Below are 14,867 nucleotides of genomic sequence, written 5' to 3' on the forward strand. Positions count from 1 at the left end.
CTCCCTCTCCTTCATCTCAACTTTTTCCTCACTTCTGTCTCTGTTTTGTCATAGAAACTTCTTGTTATCAATTTACATTTGTGGAAAAAAAAAAAAAAAAAAGATGCAGTTTTAATTAGGCGCAGAGAGGAGACGGGAGAGGGAATCAAAGACACAACTCAGGCAGAGTGTGGATTTCACCTATACATTATGTTAGTCGCAGCTCCGCCGAACTACCTCTCGTTGACTTGTTGACTGCGTCGTCTTAAACTCATTCCTCTTCTGTTTATCCTCCCCCTGGTCCTCCTCCATCTTCTTTTCTCTGCATCTCCATCCCTCCATCCGCTCCCTTTCTTCTTCCTTTCCCTTTTTTTCCCTTTTTTTTCTTTTGATGTGTCTTCCTCCTACCACACTTTATTTCCCTTTGCTCCTATTTTGGATACCTCCTGCTTCTTCGCTCTTCCTCATTTTCCAACATCTTTATTTTCCCTCTTATTCTAGTTCATCTCCTACGCCTCCACGTCATTACGGGCGTATCATTTATGGAGTGTTGAAGACGTTCCTTTCCGAGTTGCTCTGCTCTGTAACCAAGGTCACCAACATGTGATCAGTATCACTGAATTCACCTTTGATTTTTTTTTTTAGGTGGGAAAGCAGGAATGCAAAAGCTCCAGAGTCACAGCTTTGTATAGTCTGGAAACTTGTGTTTAACATATTTTCAATTAGAAGTGATTTTTATGTCTAAACGACTGATATTGTTGTTGACCCTCTCCGGGCTCCCATAACACGCCCACACACACACACACACACACACACACACACACACACACACACACACACACACACACATATGGACGCACTGCATGAGTCACGTGGAGTGCATTGTATTACTGTATTGTTTTGGATTGCATGTGGGCTAAAATAAACTGACATGCTTGTTTTCTTCTATTTATCATTCAACATATAAATAGAAAAGTGAGACTAGAGGCAATCACCTCTTGCATCTGGTCGCCAGCCCGGTTCTGTCGGGCCGTGCGAGTGTGTGTCCTCGTGTATCGACTGTTTTCAAGAGGCAGTCGCGCCGTTGTCCAGCAGTTTCCCTCAGACGCCATGAGAATATACACGATGCACTTACTGTTCTCATACTTCTTACATTTAACGCAACGAGTCCTCCAACCTAAACAACCATATAGGTCCCCCCAACCCTCTGGTACCCTCTCTGCGGATCTCGGTTGTCATGGTTACCATAATAAACACGCATCACATTATGTCGATTCTAACTTCCTTGCTGAGCGGCCATTTTAAAAGCGTAGCCAGAATCACAGCGGAGTTTTTCGCCTCTGATTTACGTGTTTGGTGATTTTTGTCAGACGACGTACATTCACACACAGACCAGCCATGTACTGGGGTCTGACCTAGTCTTGTTTTGTTTTTTTTAAATATTCTGGATGGGAGAGGCCCAGACAGAAATGGAGCCTGTAGATAGACCAGTCTCAATCAGATTGTTATAATGAGTCATGTGGTCAATTTTGGTCAATTCACACGAGAGACTTCTGTACTTCTGTTTCCGTCCTTGGTTTCTCGGTTTGAAGTGGGCTGGGGTTGGAAAGGGATGATGTCACATGTGTCCGTGCACCAATCAGAGTTTAGTAACATTTAAACCATAATCTGACAATAGCCACATTTGGTGTGGTTGATTGCTTATAGTGAATGCTGCCAGCGCTATCAGTCAAATCTAATCAAACCACACCCACACAGTTAGATTAGCCGAGTTCTTGAGTGTGAAACTCTCAATAAATTGTAACTAAAGGATGTTTTTTTTTCCTGATTCTTAACTGTGATTGTTCTTCATTTCATTATGGAAAATAATGTTATAGAGAAACAGTTTTGCTTTGAAAGTTTTCAGGTTTTTAATGTCCTAAAACAAAATATTATCAATTGCTAGCTCTAAATGATTGCAGGTTTGCTGGCACTAAATATAGGAATGGGCTGCTTTTCCAGAAAATGAATACCACAAAGTTAAACAGCATATGTGAATAACAACTTCCTGGATTTCACAGCAACCACAAAAATAATATTTAACTTCTGATGATTTTATTGATTAAAAGGAACCAGCTTGGCATATTTCAACATGCCGTCAGTTAGATTAAAATGTTTTTGTCCTTATTTCCATCTTGACTTGTTGACATTTCCCCTGCTTAGGAAAATGTAGTTACTATTTTTCTCATAACAGAGCATTTATTTTATTTCCTGAAGACCTGTTTTCCTTTAGTAGTCTTTGCTTTATCAGCGGCGAGGAGGCTTTGTACAAGAAACATAAATATTCTACTTGTAGTGTGATCGTACATCTTAGTTACTGAGCGGCTACAAAAGCCAAACGTGCTGAAACATAAACATTAAATGTCCCGTGGCGCCTTTGGCAGTTCAGGTCATTGATTCTCCAAAACTGATATTGATCTCAGGAAATCAAACTTTCAAATTAAATCAGCGTGTTGCAGGAGACAGAGGATTGATCTTGGTGTGATGTTAACCCCGACCCAACTTGTGCATCAGCTCAAAAAACAAAGATGTGCTCCAGATTTCTCTGTAATGGATTTTGACTCTTCATGAAAACAACAGGAATCGTTTGTTTGTAACGTCCCTGAATGAAGACAGCGGGCTCATTATTGGGTGTTAGGCTGCAAAAGGGACTCTGGGCTTGTTTGTAACAGAGCTATAATACAGTGTTGAGTGACTGGACAGCCTCCTCTCCTGCAGTGCAAAGGGTTAATGGTAAGAACAATACTGGAGCAGGGAGAGATACGGTGACTCAATGATCAATATCGTAATTACCTCTTCTAGACAAACCTCACTCCTAGCATTTGGGGGGGGGGGGGGGGGGGGACTAATGAGGGTTCAGTGAGTGAGTGCAAACACACACACACACACACACCCACACCCATCAGTCCACCCCTGTATGATCATCAGCAGGTCTCAGGGGAGGTCAGGTCTCCAGCTCCAGAGATTCTTTCTTCAGTGTTATTTGCTGACATGTAATAAATATAATACAGGTTGTCTTTCTATGTGTAACTGATAATATGACTAAAAGACCAAAGACACTAAGAAAACATGTGTGAAAGTTTCAGTGTCATATAAAGTTTGGGACGTGAAGAACAAACCGTATTATTGGGAACAAGTCGCTCATTTTTAACTTCCTTGGCGAGACGGTCCTCTTGTGAAAAAACGAGCTCATAGGTCGTTTGTGCAGCAGGTTATTATGACCCATAGTTACGCTTTGTTGCTAGGCGACATCTAGTGGTCATGGTCATTATGACAGGAGCAAAGGGAAACGTGCGGCGGCGTGGTATAAACAGAGATACGGGCTCTTATGGGTCGTATCAGAGGGTGTCGTCGTTGAGGTCGGAGGAGTTGTTGTTCTCGGCGTTGGACTTTCTCGGTCACTGCAGTCAGCGAGAGGTGAGCAGTAACCAGTGAGCTGTGTTTCTGCGTAAACGGCGCTGCCGCCCCCCCCCCGATAGCACAGATCACTCACTCTGATGAATGGAGGTCTAGGTTTGAAGTGGCCAGCACTAACAAACATCATTCATCAAGCCTTCACAAACGCTCGCCTCGGGAAGTGTTTTCGGTTCCTATGTGTTGACGTACCAATACTTTATTCCGTTTTATGAATTATAAATTATAATTGCTTATTATTAATAAATGTTGCATTTGTACTTTAGGTTTGCGTTACCTATAACCTGCTCGTGATTGTGTTTTACTTTTGCAGCACCTACAAGCGGCGTTTGATCAGCATGTTTTAGTGGCTCCTCTGGAAAGTACACAATGAAGTTATCAGTCCAAACAATGTCTAGTGACAGGAGCTGTTCCACTTTTCCTCTCCGTCTCTTCCACCTGTGTTCACGTGCCGGTGTCTTTTCTGTGTGACTCTCAGTCTACACCATGAGTTATGTATAAACAGCCCATGTAATTAATATTTGCTACTGCACACGAGCGCTGGCTGCAACAGATGGTGTAAAGAAAACTAAAAAAAAAACCAAAACTGGTCTTCCTCATTGATTCTCTGCTGCTCTTAGATGAATGATTGTAGCTGCACTGTGGTGAAAATAAAGAATGCTGCCGCTCTGTAGTGAGTAATGAGTAATGACTGTGTGTGTGTGTGTGTGTGCATGACTAACATGGGTGCACAACACAAAAGTCAGCAGACAGAATTATAATTCAGAGACACCGTGTCACTTAAAAACTACAGAGGACAACCGTCTGCTCCGCCTCAGGCTCTATCACTCCCCAAACCAGCTGTAGTTACTCTGTGTGAGTGTGAGTGTGTGTGTGTGTGAGTGTGTGACTGTGTGTGTGTGAGTGTGTGAAAGTGTGTGTGTGTGTGTGTGTGTGTGAAAGTGAGATAGACGGCCTGGGGAAACATCTTCCCCTAGTGGTCATCACCATACATGTCAGAGCTCTCCTCCAGGGTGTGTGTGTGTGGGGGGGGGTCATTATAATTTATATTGCATGAATCTTTTTACATGGGAATGACATATTTTTCTTTTACTTTTGTTGAATTTGAATAAAGCCCGTACTGACTGTTCCTGATCTGCAAATGTGATAAATTGGGGATGTGGTCCCACACTGGGGTTGAGGGGCCTCCTGGGGTCCCTGAGGCAAGTCTGGGGGGTGGGGGCTCCTCTGCACACTGTGGGATAGTCTGGCTTCATAATGATTTCACTTATCAGACATTTTGCACAAAAAAGAGAATTTATTACTGCTGAATTCATATTTTGCGCTAGCTTATTATTTCTCAGCTGTGTAATAAAGATCCAGTTTAAACGTGATTTTTAGGTACGAAATGATCAGATGTGGTTTCTGTGGTTTTGCGGGGACTTGCTGGGTTTTTCATCGTGGCCTGTGGGGGTGGGGTGGGGATGGGGGGGTGGGGGGGTGCACGTCTGTTATATGCATCCCTGTATATTCGCAGTTAGTTGGAGACACATTGCACCATGTGGCAACTTTTCCCCCTCAAAATTCCCCATAATAAAGGTCTGGACCAATCCTGCAGCAATGCCATCACTCCCTCGATTCTCATTGGCTGACAGTTAACAATAAGATTCCAGCTGTTTCCCCCCCTCCCCTCCCGTGTACAACTGAGACTGACGTGCGGCGCGGCCAGTGAGGAGGGCGCTCCGAGTCAGGACGCGCTGTGATTGGCGCAGAGCGGCCGTTCGCTGGGCGAGGAGTGAGAAGTTAGGATCCCCCGTCCGGCGAGCCAGCTGTGTGAGCTCTGCTGATGGACGGAACCGAGCGAACGCAGCCCGGAGGAGACAAGACTGAGAGCGGGAGCGCCCGGCGGGTCATATGTGCAGCAATGGAGAGGGAAGCCGTTCGTCATATTTAGAAAAGAACCAAAGCCCGTCTCTGTGGCGCCTGTTTGTGCTCAGTGAAATGATGTGCAGCAGCATCTCCATGGATCTTTAACGCACTGATGCGGGATATGCGCTTAAAACCGCCTGTGGATGCGGCGAAAAGTCCTGGATTCTCTCTGTGAAGTGGGAAAAGCAGCGGAGGAAACAAATCGATCATTCATTTTGGGCTTTTTTCCCCTCATTTTTCTGGGGGGGGGGGGTCGTCCATCAGCTGTGTGGAGGAGGAGGAAATCATAAAGAAGTTTGTGCGCGGCGTTAATATTTCCACAAGACTGAAGCGCTGCAAAAGTAGCTCGACATCTCGCGGTTCCCTTTTCCCCCTCTCTACCGGGGGATGATTATGAAGTTTTGCTGAGGCCCCTGGAAAGGTTCGTTGGACATCGCGGGCGCACAGTGTCTGCTGAGACGGACCCGCGCTGCAACGCACCACCTTGGAAACTATACGGTCCGCCAGACGCACCAAACCCACAAGACCCTCTCCTCTCTGCCCCTCTCATCTCCGCTTTACCTCCTCTCTCTCCTCCGTCTCTGCTTCTTTCACAACGGGATTTTTTTCTTCTTCTTCTTCTTCAGGCTGGTTTTGGACTTAATTGCCACAACAAAAACTGATCATGCGATGACTGAGCGCGCTTTGAGCACATCTACCGAATCCATTACAGGTAATAAACCGAGCGGTAAAGATGCTCTTTCATTCGTTTAGACAAATAACTGCCGCAAATCACTTGAAAATGACTGTAATGTTGGTGGATGATTGATGCTGCTGAAGTTTGCAGACGGATTCTCACAGTCGCAGGCTATTGTTGCTGAGGAGAGAGGGAGATTCTGGCTTTGTTTTTGATGAAGAGGAATGCGAGCTCTCTTGAATTTTTGGTGGTGGCTCCTTTTTTTTTTTTTTGGTGGAGCTTCATTCTATTTTCAGCTCATGACAGTAAATGCAGAACCTCCTCGGTCATCTGGAGCCATCACAAATATGTTTTGTTTCACATTCAAATTCTTTTAAAAATAATTCTTCGATGAGGTGTGCGCATATTTTTCCCAAAATAACCCTCCATGACGATCCCTGCTCCATCCAATATTTAGGTTTAATTGTAAGCATGTGTGCTGCAGCGGGAGGTTTTTCACTACGTGCAAAGTTGATTTAAAAGAAAAATTCTTAATCTTAATAATCACTTTGCTCCCGTAATGCGCGCCGCTTCCCGCGGTTGTCAGCTGTATTTACTGTGTGTAATCATATGTTTGTGCCTCTCGCCTGCAGGAGGTGAATGATGGCCGAGGATGCGGGAAATCTCTCCGGGGTCCCCGACGCCAGGGGCTCGGAGGGTCGCTCCTCTCTGCCGAGGACTTTCATCCGGCTCAACGACCTGTCTGGGGTCGGGGCGGGAAGCGGGGAGAGCAGCGAGGTGGTGGTGGAGCCGGCGTCCCCGGCGCCTGACGGGATCTCTACGGGCGGGGAGGAGGCGTCGGCGAGCGGTGCGGAAAGCCTGCCCTACCCCACCCTGGCCCCGGTGGTCTTCTTCTACCTGAAACAAACCACCCGGCCTCGGAGCTGGTGTCTCAAGATGGTCTGCAACCCATATCCTTTTACTTATGAGATAGGAGACTGCTCATGCGCACATGCGCGCGCCGACTTCCACCTGGCAGGTAAGAAACACCTGCTTGGCTGTGCAGCTTTCCCAGTTGACCTCAAGGGGCTATTGAATGTCCTCTCTACCTGACCTCATAGAGTAAGCACATGGCCTGCTTAGACATACAGATTCTGACGTGTGTGTGTGTGTGTATTTATTGATCTGTTTTCCTATAAAACCTGTGTGCATCCAGTGAACAAGCTTCATGACCTATGAACAAAAAGAGCAGATTTGAAGTGTCTTTGTGTGACACAGGTGTGTGTGTGTGTGTGTGTGTGTGTTGCATCCACAGTCACCTGACAGAACGTGTGTGTTTGTGTGTGTGTGTGCGTGTGTGTGTGTCTGTCTGTCTGTGTGTGTGTGTGTGTGTGTGTGTGTGTGTGTGTGTGTGTGTTGGCCTTCAAATCCACGCTCTCCAGCTTCATTGTTCCCACGTCATGCTCTGATTCCTCTGACCTGGTGTTTGCGTCAGATTGATTATTCATAACGACAGCGAGTGATAAAAATCTATTGACCTCACATGACTGGACCTACAGTGAGGGTCTGCGTTTTTAATTAGTTTATTGATACAAACCTGGAGTGGCTGTTTATCGAACGGTCGCCTTTGCTTTGGGGTGGATAGCGAGGGAGGGGTGGAGTCTATTCAAGCAACGGAGCCTTATTGAATCATTCCTGCCGCTGAAGTGTATTATTGTGTATTATTGATTCATCAGTGTACGGACCTGCACTGATTCAGCTCTCTGGAGAGAGTGGAGACACCGGAGACTCTTTACTAACTCTCAACGTCCGTCTGTCTTTCCCGGTGTGTCGGCAACATACATGTGCGTGTGATGTGGGGGGGGCTGGATGTGAGAGGCCTCTGGGAGGGAATGTCTCCTTGGCTGATAGCGCTCTGCTCCGGAGGTTTCAGGCAGCCTTTGTTTTGCTGTGTGTGTGTGTGTGTGTGTGTGTGTGTGTGTGTGTGTGTTAGTATGTGTGTGTGTGTTAACGTCATTCGGATTACCTCTGTTCTTTCCTCCCCTGTCTGCCTCCTCCTCCTCCTCCTCCTCCTCCCTCCCACCATCCATCCCCTCTGCCTCGTCTCTTGCTTCACATCACTGTTTTAATTGAGATGCTAAGTCAGTAGAGTATCTCTGCCACTCCCTCCTCCTCCTCCTCCTCTTCCTCCTCGTCTTTCTTCTCCCTCGATCGTTGTAAAAAAAAAACAACAAAAAAAAATGACTTAAACAATTAACTGATTATCAAAATAGTTGCCAATTCATCTCCTGACAGCCATCCAGCTCAGCCTCATAACGTCAATAATGATCCAATCACTCCTCTGCTGATGTCCCGCGAGAGAGTTACCGCTCACAACCAAACTCTCTCTCTGGATTTCACAACTTCTGTAGGGTTTTTATTTCAGTGTCACGTCATTTTGTTTAACATGTCTATCCTTAAGTTCATCACATCACCCATGGATGTGCATGGATGTCCTTTGGAGCAGATTTCTATACATTGCAAAGTTAGTTTACAGTCTGGATTTGAATGTATTGTGAGAGTTTGTCCTGAAATCGAGCAATTCTGAAAGTCCTTGCAGAGTTGTTTGGGTTTTTACAGCGATTTCACAGCTGCTGCTTTGAAATATAAGGTGGATTTTTGAAAGTGTTGAAAAGACTGCTGGGTAATGTGTTTGAAATGTGTGTGTGTTTGTGTGTTTGTGTGTGTGTGTGTGTGTGTGTGTGTGTGTGTGTGTGTGTGTGTGGCTGCCAAGATTGTATTTAGATGATCTCTGTCCTCTCGTTTGCCCTTTAATGTGAATCTGCACCGATTTAGGAAAAAGGTCAGCGCTTCTATAATGTATTGTAACTGTTACTGGGATCGATCTGACTGTGTGTGTGTGTGTGTGTGTGTGTGTGTGTGTGTGTGTGTGTGTGTGTGTGTGTGTGTGTGAGCTCTCCACTGTGTGAGTCTGATGCTTTGTATCCAAGAGAGCAGATGTATCTTCAGCTATATTTTTAACTCTTCCACTCTTGATGCGTGGCCCTCCTCTGCTGCTGCCTCTCCACACCACCTCTCTCTCTCTCTCTCTCTCTCTCTCTCTCTCTCTCTCTCTCTCTCTCTCTCTCTCTCTCTCTCTCTCTCTCTCTCTCTCTCTCTGTCTCTGTCTCTCTCTCTTCTCTCTGGTTTGAGAATTAATCCTGCAGTCGTGTCTATTTCTCCTGCTATAAATACATCTACAGCACACCACCAGCAGTCGAGCTCTGCCTCGGCTCTGATGAACAAAGACTGCTTCCTCTGTCTGATGCTGTAGACCGACAACACAGGAAAACCCGACTGATCTCGGGGCCAGAATCTATTCTAAACAGGCATATCCTCGGTAAGCCCTCGGCCTCAGGCGGCCCGCGGCCATTTTCAACAGTCTGAAGTAATTAGGACCCTTGGATACTCGCTGAGGTATTTAGGGTCTAATTGAAGACCCCTGGGGCGTACGCTCTGAGTGATGTTTTGCCCGGCACATTGCCTGTGTGAAATTCCCTCTGCTGGTTTTGCTAATGATTCCTGCAGAATCTGTGTATGATAGAAAGTGAGAGCCTTTGTGTGTGTGTGTGTGTGTGTGTGTGTGTGTGTGTGTGTGTGTGTGTGTGTGTGTGTGTGTGTGTGTGTGTGTGTGTGTGTGTGTGTGAGAGAGTGAGGTTGTGTAAGCAGCACGCACACACACACACACACACACACTAACAGACACACTTCCCCAGGACTCCCGTAGGTGTCTCCTCTCTGGCGGGGAGCTGGATGTTGTGCCAAGACACAAGAGGAGGAGGAGGAGGAAGAGGAGGAGGAAGAGGAGGAGGGGGAATTTGGGAACCGGTCCAGCGCTCTCTGTCCTTTGCTCACACTGATTTAAGCAGAGGATTACACAGCCCAGAACAGTAAGGGAGGACACCTGGCCGGGCGAGGTGTTTGTCATCACGTTGAAACAGTCTCACTGGAAGGCCGACAGAACCGCTCGCGCTCGAGGGAGTGGAGGGATTTCGGTGAAATATGCTACTGATTTGTTTTGTCCTTCTGTTTCGCTCCCTCGCTCTGTATTACAGCAACGTGGGGGCTTTCACATTTGTTGCTTGTTGCTCTGATGCGTCTGTCAAATAATGGAAGCCGAAGCGAACACTTACTTAATCAGCAGAAAATGTCTCCTGCCCTCCCCATCGCCTGTTCTCCCCTCTCCCCTTCTCCTCCTCCTCCTCCTCCTCCTCTTCTTCTGCTTCTCTTTTCTCCTGGGCCCCTTGATTCTTTTTTTTTTTCCTCCTCTGGAATTAAAAGCCTCACGTTGGCTGGAGAGCGAGGAGGGGTGTGTGTGCCATCTCTGACGGCCTCCAAAACCAGTAGAAGAAGAAGAAAAAAAGAAAAGAAAAAGAAGGAGGAGGGGGTGGGGGGAGGGGGGGGAGCGAGGCTCAGTTGGAGAGCTGAGTGGGATTTCAGAGAGCATTTTTTAAGAGGTGAAAAAGTAGGCCTGTACCCGCCAACAACTTTACTTTCATATTTTCTCCCCCACTCCCCTCCCCCCACCGCCGTCTCCCGGTTCCTCGGAGAATTTCAGACAGTTCCAACTTCTTGCAGTTTGATCTTCACTGCATTTCTATGTGAAACTCTTTCATAGGTGTCAGAGGATGCATAATATATGTGTGAGTGAGGGCATTTTCCCGTATTTTCCACAGGAACTGAATCTGTATGTTCTCTTTAAACTCACTGGGAGTCTGACATGAACTCACTGAGAGATTATGTTTGATGAAGTATTCATTTACTTAACCGAGCAAGGCCTTTTTTTAGTGTGTGTGTGTGTGCGTGTGTGTTTTTTGTTTGTGTGTGTGTGCGTGAGGGGACTGTAGTCTGTAATCATGCGTTTCGCTGAGCATGTGATGTGACTTGCATGTACTTTGCATGTAAAGTGCTTGCCACAAGGGATGAGCATCTGTGGTGCTGGTGTGTGTGTATGTGTGTGTGTATTTGTGTGTCCATTTACAGCTGTGCACACAATCAAATTAAAGTTTAACCAGTGAATTCAACATATGTTTATCTTGGATTTCTAAAAGCGAGTATTTTATGGAAAACACAACAAGTGTTCATGCATGTTTAATGTAATGTAGATACAGCTGACCAATCAGAAGGCTACTTTATACCTAGTGTTGATAAAATTGCTTATTTACACAACCGACCTGCACACAGCAACACTTTATTCCTTATTTAGCGTTGTGTCATTGGCCACCTGATGAATTTAAGTCTAATATTTAGCTTTTTTGGTCTTTTTTAAATATATATAAAACATGAGAGGTGGCAGCTCACTGTGACTTCAGCTCACTGTCATCCCCGAGCGCAGTGTAGCCGCGGTGTTTCTGGTGTACCAGCGCCGTGCTGGACAGGTGACAGGTGTGTTTACAGCGTCTGTGCTGTTGCTGTTGCTGTTGCAAACCCAGTACTGCTGCCGGTCCCTGCTGGACACAGATGTGTTGGACATGTTGTCGTTTTAATGTTTAAATGCAAACATTCACTTGGTGGAATGATTCCAGCTCCTGTTTTCTTACTTTTCGAACATTTTCAGCACATTTTAACGATCCTGTGATAATACTTATGACCTCGATCATTTTGGTCGCTGTGGTCTCGATACTAAACATTCGTAACATTCAGGTAAAAAAAAGTCCCGCTTTAGATGGAGCAGAAGCAGAGAGGCCACTTCCTGTAGCCTCAGTAGACCACAGTGTTGTTCTTACTGGGAAACCTCTCCTGTTGTTATTGCTGTTGCTTCCTGCAAACAAAAGGCGTTTTTGAAGGAAATCATTAGGAAGTTGAGATGTCATGAGGGAAGCTGGTCCAACAAATATGAACGCTGTGGCACGTTTCACTGGGCTGGCTGTTGTCACGTTGGTTGAATCACTGCACAGACTCATAATAAGACACCCTTTGCATTTTCCTTTCAAGATGGAAAACTAAGTGGCAGAAAGAAAACTTAGATCACTGCCAAGCGAAGAGCTCTAATGATAACACAGCTACAGTCAGAAACATTCAGCACTGTAGCTGGTATTCACGTGGGAGTGTGTGTGTGTGTGTGTGTGTGTGTGTGTGTGTGTGTGGTGTGGGGCTTTGTTATAGTGTTAGAAAATCTTTGTTACATTCAGAATTTAATGTTAGTTGGTCGGGATTTATCGCTGTTAGTCACCAAGCCTTTGCTTTTGGCTCCAGCTGAAGGAAGTGAGTGAGTGTTTATCGTATCCCCATCCAAATATCGGTTGCAATATTTACCAGAATAATTGCAGTGATATTTTGTTGACCATGTCATGCAGCCCGACTGCGTGTGCTTGAGACCTAGCTAACATCTGTTTTATACATACTCAACACACGCTCACAGGCACGGAGGTTATTTGAAGAAAGTGAAGGTTCTTTTAGCATAATGCCTTGAACCCGATCCAAACACTGATTCACTGACAACAGTGATAGATCACTTTACTGGCAAAGAAAAACTCCTGACACACTATATAGTATATGTGTGAAATTCAGTGATTCAGCCACCGCCACACTGAAAGTGCCAATTATTGATGAATAACAGCACTGACCATTAGAAAGAGATGGCAGGAGAGCGAGAGAGAGGCGGCGAAAAGGAACGAGGCCGAGCTCAGACTGCAGTAAGGTGTGAGTAGACGAATCAGTATGAGGTCTGTTCTTAATGAGCAGCTTTAAACTGCAAACAGACTGAGCACAAAGAAGGGTTTTCTTTGTGCTCAGTGCCCAGCCTGCTACTCATTTTTCTACTCTCTGTCGCTGATTGCTGCAGCGCTATAGTTTCAACCTATAGTCAGCTCATTAAAGCTTGTAGCCTACGTTTTCTCTTCCACACACCTGGTGTTTGGTAGGTTTCTTCCTGGAGGGAAAAAAACTCACAGAAAGACAGTAATTATTATATTTAACAGTAGAAACAGCAGGATGAAAACATGTCTATTTTGAACAAAAAAAAAAAAAAAGATGGTGGCTGTAGCATCCTGTTGTAAATCACTGCTGCTAGTTGCTAATATGCTCCTCTTCAAGGAACTCTCACATACAGTGTGGAAATCAAAGGTTTAGATATAGTGTTGATTAGTGCAAACTGCACCCTGTGGTGTCTGTTTGAAACACTGTAGTGTTTCTCTTTTCTCCATGAATATATAGATTTTCATCTCCATCAAACTGGAGCGAACAGGATCTAGAGAGGGAACGGACTCCACCCAAAAATGTTACGGTGCACTTCTTCGTTAAAGGCCAGAACTCAGGTTTTATTTATACGGCTCAATGGCCGCCGGTGACTCGAAAAATTAGGGGAGACATTATTGATGGTGATACAGAGATTTGGTAATAGTTTATTCTTCTATATTAAACAAGACGATCACATATAGTCCACACACGGATCTTCTCTGGACAGTCACACGCAGACAGTTGATGATATTTCCACAAGCTTCAGTCACACGTCAGAATTTTCACAGCCAGTTCTCGCAATGAACACGATGTCACAACAGATCGTTCTCATCGACTATAGATTCTGCACGTGTATATGATGCACATGTATATGATGTATATGATGCACATGTCTATGATGCACATGTATATGATGCACATGTCTATGATGCACATGTATATGATGCACATGTATATATGATATGACTGAGAGTCTGTTTTTAAATGTTTCAACTTCATTCATCCAGAAAAATGGTCAAAACAGTTTGAATGGTGATTTCATGCTAAATGCAGTTTGTTCAGAGCTAATTCATTAAACTCTGAATTGGTGGTTGGGACTCCTCTGCACTTAACCTGTGGCTTCGATGAACTCAGTGAAAAGAAATTGAACCCTTTTTGCAGAAATTGACATCACGTTAAAAGTCTGTCTGTCTAACGTTACAGTTTTGTTTTTTGAAGAAACTGCAGGAAGTATTGAGCTTCACTGGCTGCAGCTAAACAGCTGCGTCAACAGAGTTTTTGTAGAGGTTTCGTTTTGCTCCGACTTTATGAAATCGCTTGATAAAACCAGTAAAAACAGCAAAAAAAAAGAACAATCGCACATTAAAAGTCAGTTGTTGTCAGACGCTGTTGAAGGAGGCCGAGCGGCTACAAGGCTAGATTCACTGATAACTGAAATCCAACCGTCCCCTGAGTGAAATCAGTCATCCGGTTAAAAGATACAGTCAGAGTGCAGCGTAAAAACTGTGGCTTGAAACTGGATCAGAATCTGTTTTTTCTGACAGTGTTTTCTGGCGGAGAGAAACATCATAGTGTTCCAGACACTAATTAACAAGAGTCTTATAATCAATGGAAAGTCCTCTGTGTCTCTGAAGTGTCTCACTTTTACATATGGTGAAAAACCTCAGCAGAGCAGTGTAAACACTCAGAATGGTTCTGAGAGCTTTGGATCGACGTCGGACCTCCTTAGACTGAAGCTGCTTTTCTTTGGTCGCTCTCTGGTAGAGCTATTACAGAGTCTCACCTGCGTAACCTGGTTTCTCTGAGTAACCTGGTTACATAAGCTCATGTGTACGCACTGACTGTGTCTGTGGGCTGGGCCTGGCAGCTGCCTCTGAGTGTGTGTGTGTATCTGTGTGTGTGTGTGTGTGTGTGTGTGTGCGCGTGCGCGTGCATGTGTGTGTTGGCAGGGCAGGACTGGCTAACCTGATACACACCTGGTGAGACTCTGACCACAGTGATTCAGGGGCAAACCGCAAACTCCACTGTAGTCTGCCTGACAGCAGCAGGAAGCACTCTCACTGTCTGTGTCTGCCTGTGTGTGTGTGTGTGTGTGTGTGTGTCTGCCTGTGTGTGTGTGGTGTGTGTGTGTGTGTGTGTGTTTGGCTGTGTGTGT

General features: G+C 45.3%; 1 protein-coding gene across 14 annotated transcripts in view; it reads left to right on the top strand.

Moving 5' to 3' along the window:
• The first annotated feature begins 5,131 nt into the window (after positions 1-5,131).
• Positions 5,132-14,867, top strand: part of cacna1g (calcium channel, voltage-dependent, T type, alpha 1G subunit) — a 190,945-nt gene continuing 181,209 nt past the window's right edge. For all 14 annotated transcript variants that reach the window (XM_056365665.1, XM_056365666.1, XM_056365663.1 and 11 more), the window contains exons 1-2: positions 5,132-6,052; positions 6,649-6,965. In XM_056365665.1, the coding sequence (XP_056221640.1) occupies positions 6,656-6,965 (310 nt within the window). In that variant the 5' untranslated portion in view covers positions 5,132-6,052; positions 6,649-6,655. The remainder of the gene's footprint in view (positions 6,053-6,648; positions 6,966-14,867) is intronic.

This window comes from Seriola aureovittata, chromosome 21 (genome assembly GCF_021018895.1).
Source record: "Seriola aureovittata isolate HTS-2021-v1 ecotype China chromosome 21, ASM2101889v1, whole genome shotgun sequence".
Classification (NCBI taxonomy): domain Eukaryota; kingdom Metazoa; phylum Chordata; class Actinopteri; order Carangiformes; family Carangidae; genus Seriola; species Seriola aureovittata.